Below are 18,013 nucleotides of genomic sequence, written 5' to 3'. Positions count from 1 at the left end.
CCCCCGGGCCGCATGTTTGACACCTGTGCTGTAGAATCAGTTCAGAAATCAAAATATTGATATTTTTGATACTTAGGTCATTTGAGGTAATGTATATCAGGAACACAGTGGAAAGTAACTGTGATTGGTGGGAACTACTTTATCTTCCGCCTGGGTCTGTCCTTCCCAGCCCTAAGTAAACTAGCAGTGAGATACCTGGGAATGACCACCACTTCTGTACCAGCAGAGAGAGTCTTTTCAAAGGCAGGAGAGATTCTGAGCAGAAAACAGAACAGACTAAACAAACTGTTCAATAACAAAAACCTGTGAATGTGGGAAAGTGTCGATATTGGATGCTTTTGTTGAAGTGTTACATTTTCAATGTTTTTCATGTTTCATGTTAACACGTTCATGTAGCATGAACTAAATATGCAAGTTCTCATTTTTATAATAGTTCTTAATAATTAAATAATAATTACTGTCATGTCTTGTATTCTTTATGAAGTTATGATTTGAAATACACTTTTTTTTTTTTAGATTTTCCAGACATTAAGTGTATTTGTGCAAATTATCGATATTGTATCTGTATTGCTGATACGAGTCTGAATTTTGATCAGTATTGGATTGGAAAGGAAATCCGTGGTATTGAACATCACGAGTACTAATGTAAGTAATGATGTTCAAAGGGATAATGTGGATGTTGACAGGTGTCTGGATCAGCACTTATGTCGGTCCAATGTTCTAAAATACATGTTCCTTTCACCTTACATGTGGTTTTCTTGTATTATTTATATTTAGTTCTTGGATTTTTTCTTTTTTTTTTTTTTGCCACTTAAGAAACTTCATTGACCTTGATTTTCTATATAATAATAATAAAATAATAATTTCACAAAAGTAATAAAGTCTTGTTCTGTCCTCCAATAACACACTAAGGTTGAAATTTGGATTTTCAAAGTATTCCTGAGAAAATTTCTAAAGGGTAAACGTTTGTTGGGCTGCGAACTAAAAACGAAGGAGGGAAAGGAGAAGATCGATATAATGAAAACGCGGTAGATGGAACAAAATGAGTGAAGATGAGCCACTGTATGGTGTGTATCTGTGTTTATCTTTGTGGAGTGTTTGGGTGTGTGTTGGTGAAAGAGACGATCCCTCTGTAGCGAACCTGACACTCATCACTTATAATTTCAGAAACTCAAGAAGCGAGTTCATGTGCAGGTAGTGTGTGTCTATGTGTGTGGGTATACTGTATAAGTATGTGGTTTCTATGACTTGCATCATTTCATAGCAGGGAAGGAAATCTGCTGGCTTCTGCATGGTTAGGAATTGAGCCATATGACTCGGAAGCATCTCAATGTACATGGATGTGTTGCATGAATGTGCCATCAGGAAGCATAAGGTGAGCAAAACTCTTGACACTATTTGTGGAATAAATAATGCGTGCTGAGATATACAGGAGGCTGTTGTTGTTGTACCTTTGGATGTTATTCACAGTTTGTGCTGTTATTCTCTCTCACCTTCAATGCTCAGTGTCATGTGAGACAATCTAGCACACAGGTGTTTTCTATGTAAACATGTCCGCTCCTTTTTGGTCCATAGAAAAAAAAAAATGTGTGGGAAAAGGTTATTATTCATGAACAGTGTTTTGCAACCTATTTTACTGCAGAGGTTGGTACAATAAAAGCATTAGCCTTGCAAAAATGTTTCCTATTTAACCTCGTTTTTTTTGTATATATCACATTGGACAACACTCGTTTTGCTCCCAGGAGGAAAAAATACCTGATTCTACTAAAATCTGTTGCACTGAAATCAGAATTTCTTCAGCATGTCAGGATGTTGACTTATGCAGGATAAATCCATTAGTGCCACATCACAATAGCATTTCCTAGAAATTCTAAGTGATCATAATTCAGGTGCTAAAATGCGGTACAGTCCAAAGTGATGCAAAGCCCAAAGCTGGAATTCTCACTGGAGCCCAGATTAGAAAATTCATTGGTGACCCCGTAATCGCCTAAAAGCTCAGCTCTCTAGAATTAACAGCTTGGGATTCATTTGTTCAAGAGGTGGAACATTTCCTGGGCAACAATAGAGCCTGAAATTATGATTAACTAGTAGAGGACATGATAAAAGCAGATTAACCCTTCATTGGGCAAGTGACTATTTGTGGTAATTTCTGCATATGTTACTAGACAGTTGTGGCTTCTCCATTGGACATCTGTAGAAAACTTTACCCATATTTACTAAATGTCGAAAAAAACCCAAAAAAACAGAAGTGTGTAATGTCTGTTTTTTTTTCATTAAATCACAAATATGATGATTTGCTTATTTATTATTGTGAGATGACACGAGAAATCATTCCAAAAACATGGTGATGAAGGTAAATATGGTGTTGATTTACAGATATATTCATTATTCCTATATCTTACCCCTCTGTCCTGTACTAAATTAAAAAATGATTCCGTTTCCTGGTGTGTCCACACATACCGCACCGTGTTTCTTTTAAAACTCTTCTTCGCTTGTTGTAACATCCGTCAACATCAGTTTTTTTTTTTTTTCTCACGTGACTCTATTCATTTTATTGTATTAATTTATTTAATTATTATTATTATTATTATTATGATTTAAAGTAATTTTATCATGTACAGAAAAAGTAATTTAAACTCCTAAGACCCAGCTATGGGTTTTCTGTCCACATTTGCGGACAAGAGTTTCACAACTTTATACAAAAAAAAAAAAAAGAACAAAAAAAACTGTCCACCACAAAGGACATTCCATAAAAACTTTTAAAACTGCATCTGAAAAAACTGTTGCATCATGATGTTTCCTATATATGCACTTATTTAATAAAAAACAAAAAAAGCTGGTACTTTGCTGACATTTCCTGGGTCTCAGGTGGTTAACTTGCAGATACTTGACAGGACAAAGACAGGAGCACTGGGCATCACTTCCATCACTCCCCAATGGAACTGGATGATAAAAAGCTGTTTGGGAAATAACCAAGGTTATAATAGTTTTGGATTTTTCCTTATAGTTTAGTTTTATTTAGTTTTGACTTTTTTTCTCTAATTCAGTTAGTTTAAATTCGTTTTTAGAGCAGGTTTGCTAGTTTTTATTAATTTTTGTTATTTTCTAAATGCTTTGTTTTAGTTTAGTTTTAGTTTCTTTATATCTTTTCTCTTCTTCTCTGTCGTATTCAAATAAATCCCAGACAGGACTCTGCTTCTTTCTCCCAACTTTAGTCTCCATGTTTCCAGGTAGAGTGGGGACCAGAAGACGACTGGAAACCACAAGTGACCACAAGTGACGGACCGTTAAATATCACATGGTGCCGCTAGCTAAAATTGCTTGAGTGAAATAGATCAATTTCATATCAATCTGACATTGACAAAGATTAAAACTAAGGAAATTTTATCCATAATTTTTTTTTCGTTTTAGTTAGTTTTGTAAACACACAATACAGTTTCAGTTAGTTATCATTTTTTTTCTTTTAATTATAGTATTTATTTATTTCAATTAACGAAAATGTTTTTACAATTCTAGTTTTCGTCATTTCGTTAGTTTTCGTTAACGATAATAACCTTGGAAATAACTGCGCTGCCTGTTAAGAAAGTTCAGTCCTGTCTTGGAACCAAATTGGAGTAGTAGTCGGCTTAAACATGGGCTCTAGTGTGGAGGAGAGACCCAAATGGGACAACAACATACAGTATCTGCTGACCTGTACTGGATTGGAAATGTTTGGCGATTTGGCTAAACCAGGCTGTCAGCAGGGATGAGGGAAGAGAGACGCAGCGAGACGCATGCACAGCGGCTTCGCAAAGGCAAAAGTACATCTGGACTCCGGCAAACTTTCGTGGGCGATCCTGGAGAGTGCAGGGACCGACGGAGAAGGACGCTAGACTGGGGATGTGGGACAGGAGTCACACACTGTTGACTCAGAGGGAGTGGAGACAAAGGCTGGTCTGGAACGGCGACTGCACTTCTGAGTTGGTGGCTATTGCTTTGAAGTCTCTTTTTTTCTTTTTCTGAGGAAAAACGTGGACTAGAAGAAGTTTTTAACCTAACGGAGCTTTATCATCAAGATGCCTCGAAAAGGTGAGGACGATTTGGTCACCCTGTCCGTGGTTCATGAGTTATGCGAACAGCAAAAACTTTTTTATAAAGAGCTACTGGAACAACAAGAGAGCTACAGATCTTGCTTGCAAGTGATCGTTGACTCAATGTTTTCCCGTATGGACAAACTAAAGACGTCCTGAACATGTCTAAAGACTTGCAGGATCTTAAAGAAAGCCTCCAGTTTTCACAGGCTAACTTGGATGAAATTAAACCTACTATAGCCTGTGTTGTGCCGAATTCTACTCCCTGCTGAAAACTCCTCCCCCTTCCTAAATCAGCCATGAAGAGGACAATGTGCACCAAATTCACCCTGTCACAACTTTTTCTCCTTTCTGACTGCAGGGTATGAAATTAATTGTGAATTATTCAACCTCTTAACACCATCATAGCTGTGTAGCAATTAAATAATGAATAATATTGTAAGATATTGCAGTTATGTTTTTTTTTAATCTGGTAAATATTAAAGAATGTGCAAACTGTAAGGTATATAAAACTTTCTAAAGTTAAATCTTAGATACACAACACACAAAATATATAACAATAACAATAGATACTGTGGCTGGGGATGGAGTTTTCGGCAGGGAGCAGAATTCAGCACCAGATATTGCCGAAAACTGCATCCCCAATTACAAAAAGCTTGCGAAGCTACAGGAGTGAAATGACTTTAGCGGCTCACATTTGGAGCTATTCTGGTGTGACACGGTGAATCTGGTGCACTTTGGCCTCTTTATGGCTGGTTTAGGAAGGGGGAGCTGTTTTCGGTAGCTGCTGCGTGATGCCGTTTTCGGCAGGGAGTAGAATTCGGCACAACAACCTGCAGCTCTGAAAAAATACAAGCCATCTCTGCAAATCTTGCTGGTTATCAAATTTCTATCACTAATCTGTCTGCAAAGAGATTATTTGGATAATCAGTCAAGAAGAAATAACCTACTGATTGAGGGAATACCTGACACTAAACACTAAATCTGAATCATGGAATGAGACAGAGATCAAGGCCAAGAAAGTACTCTGTGACCATCTGAAAATAGACCCCAAGCTTTTTGAAATTGAGAGATCTCATCGTGTTGGACGTTACGCCCATTCTGGTCGTCCTAGATCCATTATGATAAATCTGCTTCGTTACCAAGACAAGCAAGAAATCTTAAAGAGAGCTAAATCCCTCAAAGGCACGAACATTTTTATCAATGAGGACTTCAGTGAAAATGTCCGCATGAAACAAAAAGAACTGCTACCTCAACTCAGGGAGGAGAGGAAGAAATATGAGCCTTTCTGAAATATGACCAACTAGCTGTTCACCCTCCCCTATCAAGACCAACCTCCACTAATTTATGTTTCTGTTTTACCCATAGCTGCAAATCATTTGTAAATAGGCTACTGTGGGTTTTCTTTTCTATTTTCTTTTTTTTTCTTGTTTATGTCCAATTTTAAAGAGTATCCAATGTCATTAAGGCATTATGACATTAAGGAATCATGTTCATTTCTAATACTGATATCACTGACAGTAGTAGTCCAGCCAGAATATTTGCATTTGAAAAGCTCAGTGTCAGCCCCGAAATAATGTTTATGTTTTCATTGTGTGTTTTGGTCTGAGGCTCCGCCCATCACCTGTCTTCCAATCACAGAGTCAGTAGCCTTTCAGCATCCAGGTTGCCAGTTCCCACTGAGCTGCAGCTGGAACATTTCTGATCATAAATATCTGACGTTAATAAACCTAAAAGGCCTCTTATTATTCCCAAATACGTTATGACAAAGTGAGAAACAAAACAAGGATATGTACAGGAGATGATTTTGAAACATGGAGATGACTGAAAGCAGAGAAGAATTTGAAGATCGACACCGGCTCTGCCTTAGTCTGACTACCCGGTAAGAACCACTTAGAACTGGGGCCGTGGTCTCTTCACCCGGTTCCAGACCGTCGGTGTCTTCTCCCGGGGCCAGGCTGCAGTCTCTTCTCCTGGCCCTGGTGAAGAGACCGGGTACCAGTGTAGGACTTGTCTCTTGCCATGGTAGCTCCTTGTAGTTCAGTGTTTTCTGTGGAAGTGACCTCTTCATGTAGCGGTGTGTAATCCGAAAGGGGGGGGGGGGTTTGGTAGTCTGGCGTCTGTGGTTCGGCCAGGGGTTGTTGGTGGTGGTGGGGTACGGTAGCAATCCGTGCCGCTTGTACTTCGCGAAAGTAAAAGTGAAACTTAAGGCTCATTTCCCTTTTCCCTATCTCAGTATTCTCTGAAATATCGTGGACCAAATCTATGGAATAATCTGCGACCTGAACTTCAATCAACATCTTCTTAAATCATTGTTTAAAAAGCATCTGAAAAGGACTCTAATTCATGAAAAATATAAGGCTGTATATCATTTGATTTGATGATTTGTAATGTGATTTGCATTTTTATTGTTTTTACTTTAGTTGATTAATTCAGTTATATTGTATTTTAATTATTTTTTCTCTTTTTTTTTTTTCTCTGTGTATTGTTCATTTCCGGGGAGGTATTCATGTAAGCCTTTTTTGGCTTCTAACCTTTGCTGCACAATGATGTTACTTTTTTGAATGTTTTTTTGTTTGTTTGTTTGTTTTTTTTAAATCTTCTCTTGCTGTTTTATGATGTGCAAAATAAATAAAAATAAATAAATAAATAAATACTCTTCTATATTTCTTATCTTATCTTATCTTATCTTATCTTATCTTATCGTATTTATTTTTGTCCAGTAGTAGTCTGATGAAGTTTATGAAGAACCCAGATGTTGCTTACAATGTTTTTCTGTTTCATCCTTCTGCACACACAATAATAAAATCAGATAGCTGAGATAAACACATAAACTGTATGTGCATAGTGTCCTAACCACGAGTAAGGCTAGATAATGCTGAATAATTAAAGAAATAATAACAACAACTTGTTTTATATAGTATAATGCAGATTACACTCCTCCATAATACCCAATTTATATGGAAATTAGACTGTATTTTATTTAAAAATGTTTTACATAGATATGAGTCTTAAATTACTATCGGATAATGTATTCTTAAATTTGATGGACACAAACCCTATTGCCCTAAGACTAAACCTAAAAATATACATATATCTTGAAAATACAACGTATAAGAACCCAGTGAGCAAATACAATTAGGATGTCTTTTTAAATAGTTCCCGTGTCCTCTTAGCAGAAGTGTTGAAGGACAAACAGGCTTAAAGTGAATAAAATACCCTGTATTATTGACAGATAGCACTCATGTCTCTACAGGTTCCCTTCTACTGTGTCTTAGTCCATGTGTCTTTTATAACCAGGGCCAAAGCAATTGAAATTACACTCCATATAGTGTTTCCAATTAAAAGAACTGTCACATACTTTTTTTTTTTTTTTTGTTAATTGCATTTTAATACACTTTAAAAAAAAAAAAAAAAAAAAAACCCCTCATGAATAAAAAAACACTTCATAATGAGGCCAATAATATAAATGTTTAATATAAATAATATATTATTGTCTTTCATTGTTGGGTTAAATTATATGTTACAGATAGTCTGAAAATATCACGAGACATTACTAATTAAAGGCCTGTTGGACACTATGGCTTTTGTGCTTTATACACATAGAACATATATATTTATTTATATTCTAATAACATTGAGAACATTCACTCCAGATGAGGAATTATAATAAAATCCATAATGTGTTAATACATGCATTATATCGTGGGCGAGTGTGGTTCAGGAAGTCGAGTGGGTCGTCCACAAACTGCACAGTTGGCGGTTTGATCTCCAGGTCATCGTGTTTATCGCTGCAAGTGCTTTGTCCAGTAAACATTGAGTGCACTTCATATAAGTGCGGTCCATTTCATAAAGCATTTTTAACCTCAATAAGTGAATCGCAAAAAAAAGAAATGCAAAGTTTGACAATGTAATATCTACTGCACAATATGCAACTGATAAGCAGGTTATTAACTGTTAAGTTTCTTGTGAGGACTTAAAAATATTGTGTCCGCCAAGAATAAATATGTTTTCAGTGTTCCTATATACTTATACAGTCTCACTAACGCATAATAATACACATTTTGTACAAACTTAGCACCAGTTACATCCTCCTGAGACCCAGTAAGTAAACATTTCTGCCATTTTACATTAAATAAATGTCTTAATTGGAAACGGCATGATGCAACAGTTTTTTCAGATACTTTTTTTTAATGTAATATCCTTTTCAGTGGACATTTAATTTTTTCTTTTTTTTTTTTTTTTTTATCTTTTTAAAGTAAAGCTGTTAAACACTAGAGGACAAAAATGCATTGCTGGGTCTCAGGAGGATAAAATGCTTAAAAATTATTAAAATAATCTTTCATTCCAGTTGTCAAATATTTCTGTGAAGAACCAAGGTTATTTTATTTATTCATTTAATCATTATTTACCCAAACAAGCAATTAAGAACAGATTCTTATATACAAATGCAGCCTGTTGGGTGTTGACAAGACATTTCTAAGCTGTTGTATGAGATCTGTGTATAACTCCATTCACCTACATGCACCTTTTATACAGACTTGGACTGTAAAAGTAAGGTTAATATACTGCATATGAAGTAAACATTGTGTTAAGTGCCTCTTGTACCCGGAAAGGACATTATATATATTACAAAACTAAGAACCACTTGTACTTACCACCGATACAAGCACTGTTGCTGCTTTTAGCTATGTTTCTTTTCTTTTCTTGTACCTTTAATAATACTGATAGTTATCCAAGGACACTCAGATGTAACTAGTGACATTAAAAAACAGTGTCACGCTGACATGCTGCGAAAGGTCCTCAGGAAACTCTTGAGACGGTACGAAAAGTGTCTTAAATTACCATGCTAACATATGAAGGCCCCAAAAAGCTTTGACTTGCATTCAACAAGAATTGCTTTAAACAGAGAAAAGTGTTCCATTATCTCGCTAGTTTAAGGAGCACTGCAGATAGTGCTGCAGAGTGATAACATAAGAAAGAGACTCAGAGTGATTTAGAGAGGTGAGGTCGGAAAAGGAAAGCATTTAAGATTTGTTTTTAAGTGTCTCTTCTCCAATAAGGGTGTGTTTGTCTTTTTAGTGGATAGAAAGCAGGAATGGGATTCTGGCTGTGCTTTGACAGCAAAAATGTTGGTTTTACGGTAATTCTGGTAGTTTAGAGGAGCTGGGATAAAGGGAATTGTGGGAAGATACAATGTTCACAGAAAAAAGCCTGACCCACACTTCTTCGAGCTTTCATCTCAATCAATGGCTAGCCACAGTTCACAGCAGTCTCCGCGAGTGGTTACTGATCACTTGCTGAGCGACCAGACACTAACCAATATGTATTCTATTGAAGTGTATTTGAGGTGAGGCGCAAAAACGGCAACAACGCTTCCAGGCAACTGGCACGACTTTAATATCAACCCAACACTTGGCATCAGTTTATAGAGCAGTTCAATCCTTTTGGCTTTTGTCTCAAGCAAAAGTACATCAGGCCAAGTGAAACAGATAAAAGACTCCTTCTTTATCCTCCTATCCCCCCCGTCTCTACCTCTGTCCCTCCCCTTATTCTCTCTCTGAGTTTATTAGATGATAAAATCCTCCCCTCTGCTGATTGAATGCAGAGACCGATAACCTTCCCGTCAGCAAGGTAAGAGTCTCCCCAGAGCTCGGAGCATGTGTAGTAGTGTGTTGCTGAAGGCACGCCAAGTCTTGCAATACAAATTACTGGGTTCTAATTAGCACAATTCGCTCTTCAAACATGATTATGCAGTTGAGAGTGGAAGTTTGCATACACCTTGGCTAAATGCATTTAAACTCAAATTTTCACATTTTTCCTTACGTTTCATTTCGATACACACTGTCTGGCAAACCGGGGACCATCCTCCCACTAAAATGTATTCTCATCGGACACTGTGTACCTCAAATACGCTCTCATTTGAGTTACTGCTATTCCAAATTGCTCTTTTTTGGCCAAATTTCCACTTAATTCCATTTTAGACCACATAACTCATGGTTGTACCTATATTATAAACTGACTAATGCAACAACTGACTATGTAGAACATTTAATTCACAATTTAAAGGTTAATAATTCTCACGTGAAATTAAATATTCTCAAAATAAATAAGTGGCTGGGCTAACTAAACCAACCAAGGGACTATATATGCTCAGCTTTGAATGCATTCATCCAAGTTCCTGTTTCAAATGTATTAAAACTCTTTCAATCTTTGTCCATTTTCCAAAACACATTTCTTTGTTGATGACACTTTCTGAAATACATGTTTACACACAACTGCATACAGTACATATTCCCATGTGTTATGTGTGCAAAGGGATTGCTTCATGTTGAATGCACTGATGTATGAATGGCCATGTGCATTTGTGTAGGCACACTGATATTGCCCCGGCATTGACAACAGATGGTATCCCATACACGCAATCTGCACCACACTGGGGAATCTGTAATATAAAGAGCAGGGGACAGATATTCTGAGGGCTCCCTTTTTACTGCTTTGTGTTTGAAACGTGTCTATTTGTTGCAAAGCTTGAAAAAAAGAAAAAAATATGTAGGATGTAAAGTGGTTGCCCTATCATGATAATCTCTGCGTTTCATGTAAGCATATCGTTGTGATGCTGCCACAGTATCTGTCAGAAACATTCTCTTACCTTGTCGGACGTCTCTGGGTGCTATGGCGATTGCATCATTGGAATGCAGCTCAGTGACGCAGCAGTCATCGGGAACCACTGAACCATTGCTGAAGCTGTGCGGAGTCTCCGGCAGCAACGGAATAGCAGGTGCCATGATGTTGTGGTTTGGACAGATACATCCTGTCTGGGTCATCCCACAACCGTCCCCGTCAGAGGCCTCCTGGTTGCCATTGTGACCTGTTCGTAAACACTCCTCGAACCATCGGCAGAGCACGCCACACGTAAACTGGCTGGAGTTCTCATTGTTTATGAGCAACACCTCCACCAGTCTCAGTTCCAGCAATTCCTTGGTTACCTGAGGCTCATCTGCGGCTGGATGTCTTGTTAGACACAGCTGAACAAAGTTCTTATCAAACTGTAGGAAGGCGTAAGGTCCATTTGAGCTGGATTGGCTGCCACATAGTTCGATGACTTCCTGATCCTTGGCAGCAGTCGTCTGTAGATGAAGAGGACAGCTTTGATTGGCCAGGTGGTGGTCAAGTGACAGGAGCATAGGGGAGTGTGTCCGGCAGATGGTCGGGTGGCGGGTGAAGCGGAGGTAGAGGGAGTACTTGGTGGGATCAGGGTTTTCCAGGGACCAGGAGCAGCCTGGTGCCCTGGAGGGGAAAAGCTCCCTTAGGGAGAAAGAGCCATAGAGCACCCCAGCTACCAAGCTGGAGCACGGTGAGGAGATGGGTGAAGGGGCCCCCTCTGCCCCGGTGCTGGGGACACTATTGGCAACCCCATAGGCAGCCTCAGCCAGGGCAGAAAGAGGAGCTAGAGCGAGGGCAGACACGGCAGCCAGGGCCCCAGCCACAGCCAGGAGAGAGGACAGCACAGACAGACACACCCCACCAGCAGTGTTCATCCTATGACATTCGTCCTGTAGGGAAACACAAGAGACACAAATGGTAGAGACATCAGAGGATATCTTCAAACACAACCTGACAAAACCAACATGACACGGGCAGAGTAATCAATAGTCCTGGGCAAGTCTGGACTGAAGAATCAGGTGGAGTCTGAAACATTTTGGAAAGGGTTTTTGCTTTGTCTTAAAGCATAATATCAAGTTTTAGGCAGCATTTCTTATGAAGTTCTTCTTCTAACACACACGCTGTCAAAAACACAAACACATCCCTGCTGGGCTGGATTAAAAGGGTTGATGACTTGGCTGTTGAGACATGCACTGTGGGGCCTGCTCTACCCTTTCCTGCTGGTACGTGCACAGAAGCACTGAAGTGCACGCATGCACACACACAAACACACACTGCACTGCCTGCTGAGTAGCTCCCCTAAGGCTCTGGCAAACTATTACCATCACTGACACAGTGAGGGTCCGCCAACAGCTTGATTTTGACTCACACAATATACACACTGCTGACAAAAAGAAATATATACACCATATACAGTGTTTTAGTATTCACCTTGCAAATACATCAGTAGCCTGTACATTTGGTACACCCTGTATGACTGCTCCATCACCTGAGATTTTCAAGTGGTTCTGCATCAACACAGGAGGATGTGTGGGAATTGGGAAATGTTCATGCCACTCTAACAATAACCTCACAGCATAATATGCAGAGACATTCCTCTAGAATTGCCTATAGTGTGATATTGAAGCACTCTCAAAATATTGTTGTGCCTCTCTATGTAGATTAAGTGTGGGTGTAATTTCATCCATTGGGATTGCTCAGTTTTATAATAACCAAATAACAAAATTAATGTGATGAAACAAGGGAGATGGAGGTAGAACGAATAAATGTAGAGTGTTTTTATATCAAGGTCAATAGAAAACTAGATGTATAAGTGTATGTATTTGGGTAAATACAGTTCCTTTCACATCCATAAGCATTAATTTGTTTAAGTTGTTTTACTTACACACACACACACACACACACACACATATATATATGTTTTTGTCAGAATGGTAACCTATATATGCTAATTGGGTGGACATTTTCACATCAAAATATATAAAACTCCTTTTTTTTGTACAAATACCCCTTTTGTCTATGTATTTTGAACACAGAGATATATTTGTAGTCAGTAAATGTACTATACTACAGACTGATGATGTGATTTTGCTATCTGTCTGTCCGTCTGTATTTATCACTCTTAAATTAAAGTAACTTGAATTAAGCTATAACTAAAAAATTCTTAAAACATGTACTGTCCCTATTTACCACCGCCCAAGATGTGACTCTGCAGGGTCTTACAGTGTTAACACATTTTATTTTATATTTCACATTGCTTTTTACACACAAATTGCTTTCCTCATAGCAGAAGCTGAGGTTAACAGTTGGGTGACATAACTGCAGCACATGCACCCTTAATGCATGTCCTCCACTTCCCTAAGGCCTAGGTTAATGAAACGCAGCGGTAAGCCCACACCTCACAGGATTTATGTAAGTCTGTTAAGGCTCTCCAGTGGTAGACACATAGTCCACAGGACCACGGTGAGAGGCTGGGAGCTGTGCTTACTTCACTATGTCAAGAGGTGACTCCACAGGGGTTGGACAGTAAGAGGCACTTGGGCTTATAAGGGGAAGCTGCTAATGAGAGGTAAAGGCACATGAAAGGCCGAGCGGTGATGAGGGGGTGTTTGAAAGAGAAAAAGATGGAAAAGGACATGCTAGAGGAAACAGGGCATTAGAAAAAAAACTGTATCATCCATCATGAGATATAAACAAGCTTATTGGTTCTAGGCATTCTGATGATGCTACGAGTGATGCGCGTTGCATAAAATGCTCTGCTGTCACGCTCAAGGACAAGTCACTCACAGTTTTTTTTATGGACACAGATTTGCTTTTGCAAACACTAAATCTCACTGCATCACAGACGTTCACCCTACTGTGCAGAATAAATAGTAGATCTCAAAAGAGGGCTGATATATGGAAAACAAAAAAATATACTGAAGTCACACCCAAAGGTGAGACAAAGCAGAATATTCATGATTCACATTGAACTGTCAGATTTTTTTTCTTTGTTTTTATATATACTCACCCTATTGTTTATTTTTACTAAATAGGTCAGTGGTTTCCAGCTGTTTTTGTCCAGTGTACCCTCATGTGCAATGAGATAAGCTCTGCACCACTTGTCAGCACACTATATTTTGCTCAGATGGACTACAAACCAATGTTTTTATTACTTACAATTATTTATTTTGCATATTTTTACAGTAGTTTTTATACAAAATCATCTACTATGTCAGCTTATGCATGCATTTAACTCACTACTTTGAGAAGCTATATGTTTAACCTTAACCTTTATGTGTTACTTTTAGTTTCTGAGACATTATGTTATCAACTTTATTAGCATATTCTTTGAACAATGTACAAGTATAAGCCTTGTAATGTTCATGTATTACTTTTACAATTTGAATCATTGGGACTAAAAATACTAAAAAGATTCCAGTCTGGCTTTTTCACCATTAATATTAACGGCTAACCTGGCTCAACTAGTCGTGCCACAGAGATGACTTCTTAGCTGTGATGGGGGCAAATCGTCACGTATTTGGCGGGCTGGTTAAGTCTACTTTGAAGAATAAAGACAAAAATAGAAATAGATGAAAAAAAAAAAAAGCATATATTTGGTACATGACTGGGTGGCATGGTGCTGCAGTGGTTAGCACTGTCACCTGGGTTCAATTCCAACACCAAGACCTTTCTGTTTGGACTTTGCGTGTTCTCTCTGTTTGCGTGGATTCTCTCTCTGTACTCCGGCTTCCTCCCACCATCCAAAGATATGCACTAAAATAGGTTAATAGGTTAATCTAGCTTGCCCATATGGGTGAGAGTGATTGGTTGTTCATCTCTGTATGTCAGATCTGCGATGAACTGGCGACACATTGAGGGCAAGGGCGCAACTACCAATTATGGGCCCCATAAAAGCATAATTGTTGTGGACTCTACAGAAATTGACTATCTTTCCTATCTGTCAGACTGGGGGGGTGGGGGTTGCGCACTCCATAAACAACGCCACTTATTATTCTGTGAAAACGAAACTTAACACATTCAGTGTTCTCCTCCCGACTTCTACACCTTTCTTCTACAGCAGATCTTACATGAAATTTTCACAACTTCTATGTCCACTGGGCCCCCTCCACTACTCTATGGGGCCCCCCACAAACACTGGGCCCCATAAATTCGTCATGTTTACCCCCCGTTATCAGCGCCCCAGATCCAGGGTGTATCCCGCCTTCGCCCATAGATCGCTGAGATAGGCTCTAGCACCCCCGCGACCCTCTCGAGGATAAAGCGGTTCAGAAGATGGATGGATGGTCCATGGTTCATCTTCATGGCAAATTGTGGAGCTGCTGTGAGTGGGCCTCAAACTGTCACTTGTCTCACAAACTGATCATTTAGATCTTATCAAGAGGCATCATAATTTTTCAGTCCATGGATAAGGGCATCTGATTGTTACGAAACCAACAATTTACACAAAATACTTGTTTACTCAGAGAACTGAGCCACTTCACTCAAGCAGAACAGACCACAGTCTCCCTTCAAAGACCCCCAAAGTACCTAAAAACTGAAATCTTGCATCTTTAGTTAGAAAATACTTGACTAGTACAGTACAATTTCTGACATTTTTCACATTTCTTTGAGCTAAGACATCATTTTAACTGCAAACATGTGGCCTTAATAGGGTTTGAGCTGACTCATGTTGACGTCAGTTTAACCCATAAAGACCCGGAGCTACTTCAGTGGTAGCTCCCAAATGGATTTCTGTCTAGACTTCACCTTTTTTTAAGTGATTTATCACCATTTATTATAATATCATACTCATATTTTGGGTTTTTCAGTGAAAATCACATATTTTCCTATATTTAATTTACTGATCATGTAGATGGTTATTATTAAAGTTGAGAATTATTATCAGAAACAGAGAAAACTGAAGAAAATGTGATTTTCTCCGCAAATCTATCATTAACTAATCATAAAACAAGTGTCTCCATCCACTGTCATTGATCCAACTCTATGGCTTTTACTGGTGAATCAATGTTGTAGAAGATGACGGAGCCTCTGAACGTCCAAATGGGTCATATCTGATGACCATGAAAAGATGACAAACTGTATTTTACACCAATCATTTACATGTATTGATAGGATTAGTGGATCAGCATTTATTAAACATGTTATATTAGTAGATGATTTTGGTTGCTGGTGGATGTTTGGGTCCCTATGGGGTTAATCATGTTACATTTACTAAAGATCGGCTTAATGGTAGTTTGTAATCCCGGACACCTGTTACCAACAGAACCTGCAGATGTATCTCCTGTTCAGGGAATCATTGAGGTATGTGACAGATCCAAAACTGGACATTGACACATTGCAGTGAGTCAGAAAACAGACTTTGTGTCCAGTGTAGAGCATGTTATAACATAAAATTATTGTTTCTTTTACTGGGTTTACTTAAGGAGTAGTCATAGTAGTAGTAGTATGAGACAAGTAACCATAGCAACACACTATCTCCTGACCTGGAAATGTTTTTTTCTGTGGTTTGTGGTAGCTTTCTCTGCTTGCTTTTATCTGACTCTTTTGTCACAGATTTGGACCGGCTTTTCCAGCCCAGGATTCTCATCTGAGATTTTCCACACGTTACGTATGACATGAAGGGTTTTTAAGGAGCGCTTGGCTTTGGCTGCGGTGACACTTTGACAAATGCACGCCACAGTTGGGTTGAGGGAAGACTAATGTAGCATATTGTGAAATATGCTCAAGGACATGATAGCGTTTGCTCCATATGATAAGGTTATATACTCCGCCACTTGAAAACACTTCCACACTTTCAAACAGATACGACGTCCATACAGGCTGCATCCTACTTTATGCCATATGTCGCACTAACAATGTGTCACTGTCGGTTGAATACACTGCTTATTTTATAATATTCTATGGACGGAATATTATTAATGGCACTTCAGTTGTCGCCTCCAGAGCTGAGTTGAATTTGAAGATGCATTACGGTTGAATAGTCTTTTTTTTTTGTTGACATTTGTACTTATTTATTATTTTTTTCCCCTTGCACAAATAGAAGTTGGAGTTGTCACAGACTTATCAAAAGTGAGGACACATAGCATTAAAGGCCAACCCATGCATAGGTAAATCCTTACGCACATTTTTCACGGACGGAAAGAAGTGAAAAGCGTTAAGCAAATTGTTTTTGGGACAATGAACAATGAATATTCATAGAGCCACAGTCTGTGCAAGACTAGGCCCTAAAGTGCTGTCTTCATGAGGCCATTCTGTCCCACTTCACTCTAATATGGCACTTTACTGTGGGCATCCATAAATATTCATTAGCTTTGATGTCTTCTCCTTCCCCCCTTGCACCTTGACATTAATGTTATCACCAAGGATGGGAAAATATGTATATCCCTCACTGCCTGTCTCTTTCTTTTTTTATTTATTTTTTTCCCGTCCTCTCCTCGGGGGTTCTTCTTCATTCTTTAATGCAGTGAAGTGACAATATGACTCATCTGATTTTTGTCTCCATTGTAAGACTCATGCAAAACAGATCAGTGCTGGGACATAATGTGTCAAAATTAATACTTTCAATTCTAGCCAAGGTACTACTTTATGATTCATGAATATTTCCAGATTCAGTGTCCTACATACATGTTAAAAAAAAAAAAAAAAAAAAAAAGTTAACTGTTCTAGTTTTCTTTTTTGCCTTTTTCTTTCAATGTGTCTTTATGATTCTACCATTAATCGGCATGTGAAAAGACTTCAAGCCACATAAAAAAAAGAAAAAAAATGTTTAGATGTATTTCTTATACACAGTGGGAGGCTGTAAGCGCTCCATAATAGTAAGAGCAAATGGAACTATCACCAACTTTATTATCCTCCATGGGGCTGGAAGCTCTGCAATCTTGGTACAGATACTGACAAACTCAAACACTTTCAGCTCCACAATAGCAGGATTGAAAAATCACACGCTGAGAACATACACGCGTACACATGCACGTAAACCCACACAGTTGGATTCACGATAATAGAATTTAGTCACCAGAATAAGATGTTTCCATTGCACATTTCTGCAAACTACCCATACATATCATCTTAATGAAATTTGTCATTGAAGGATGCCTCAGCGGACAGAAGGAGGTTGGATGGCGGATGCTTGCACAAGCACATCCAGCTTTCTCAAATTCATAAGATCTCACAAACAGAAAATCCTAAAGCCTCTTTTTGCATCACATCACGATTTATTGGTCAAACAGTGGCAAGAAAAAGTACGCAAACATACTGAGTCTTCCTGTTTTTCT

General features: G+C 38.6%; 1 protein-coding gene across 4 annotated transcripts in view; it reads right to left on the bottom strand.

The window, feature by feature from the left end:
- The window catches only part of adgrb2 (adhesion G protein-coupled receptor B2), a 448,357-nt gene that overhangs the window by 286,176 nt on the left and 144,168 nt on the right, over positions 1-18,013 (bottom strand). For all 4 annotated transcript variants that reach the window (XM_030146710.1, XM_030146711.1, XM_030146712.1 and 1 more), the window contains exon 2: positions 10,723-11,626. In XM_030146710.1, the coding sequence (XP_030002570.1) occupies positions 10,723-11,611 (889 nt within the window). In that variant the 5' untranslated portion in view covers positions 11,612-11,626. The remainder of the gene's footprint in view (positions 1-10,722; positions 11,627-18,013) is intronic.

The sequence above is a fragment of the Sphaeramia orbicularis genome, chromosome 11 (assembly GCF_902148855.1).
Source record: "Sphaeramia orbicularis chromosome 11, fSphaOr1.1, whole genome shotgun sequence".
Taxonomy (NCBI): domain Eukaryota; kingdom Metazoa; phylum Chordata; class Actinopteri; order Kurtiformes; family Apogonidae; genus Sphaeramia; species Sphaeramia orbicularis.
The sequence above is the reverse complement of the archived record's forward strand: the minus strand, read 5'-3'. Positions and strand labels throughout refer to the sequence as shown.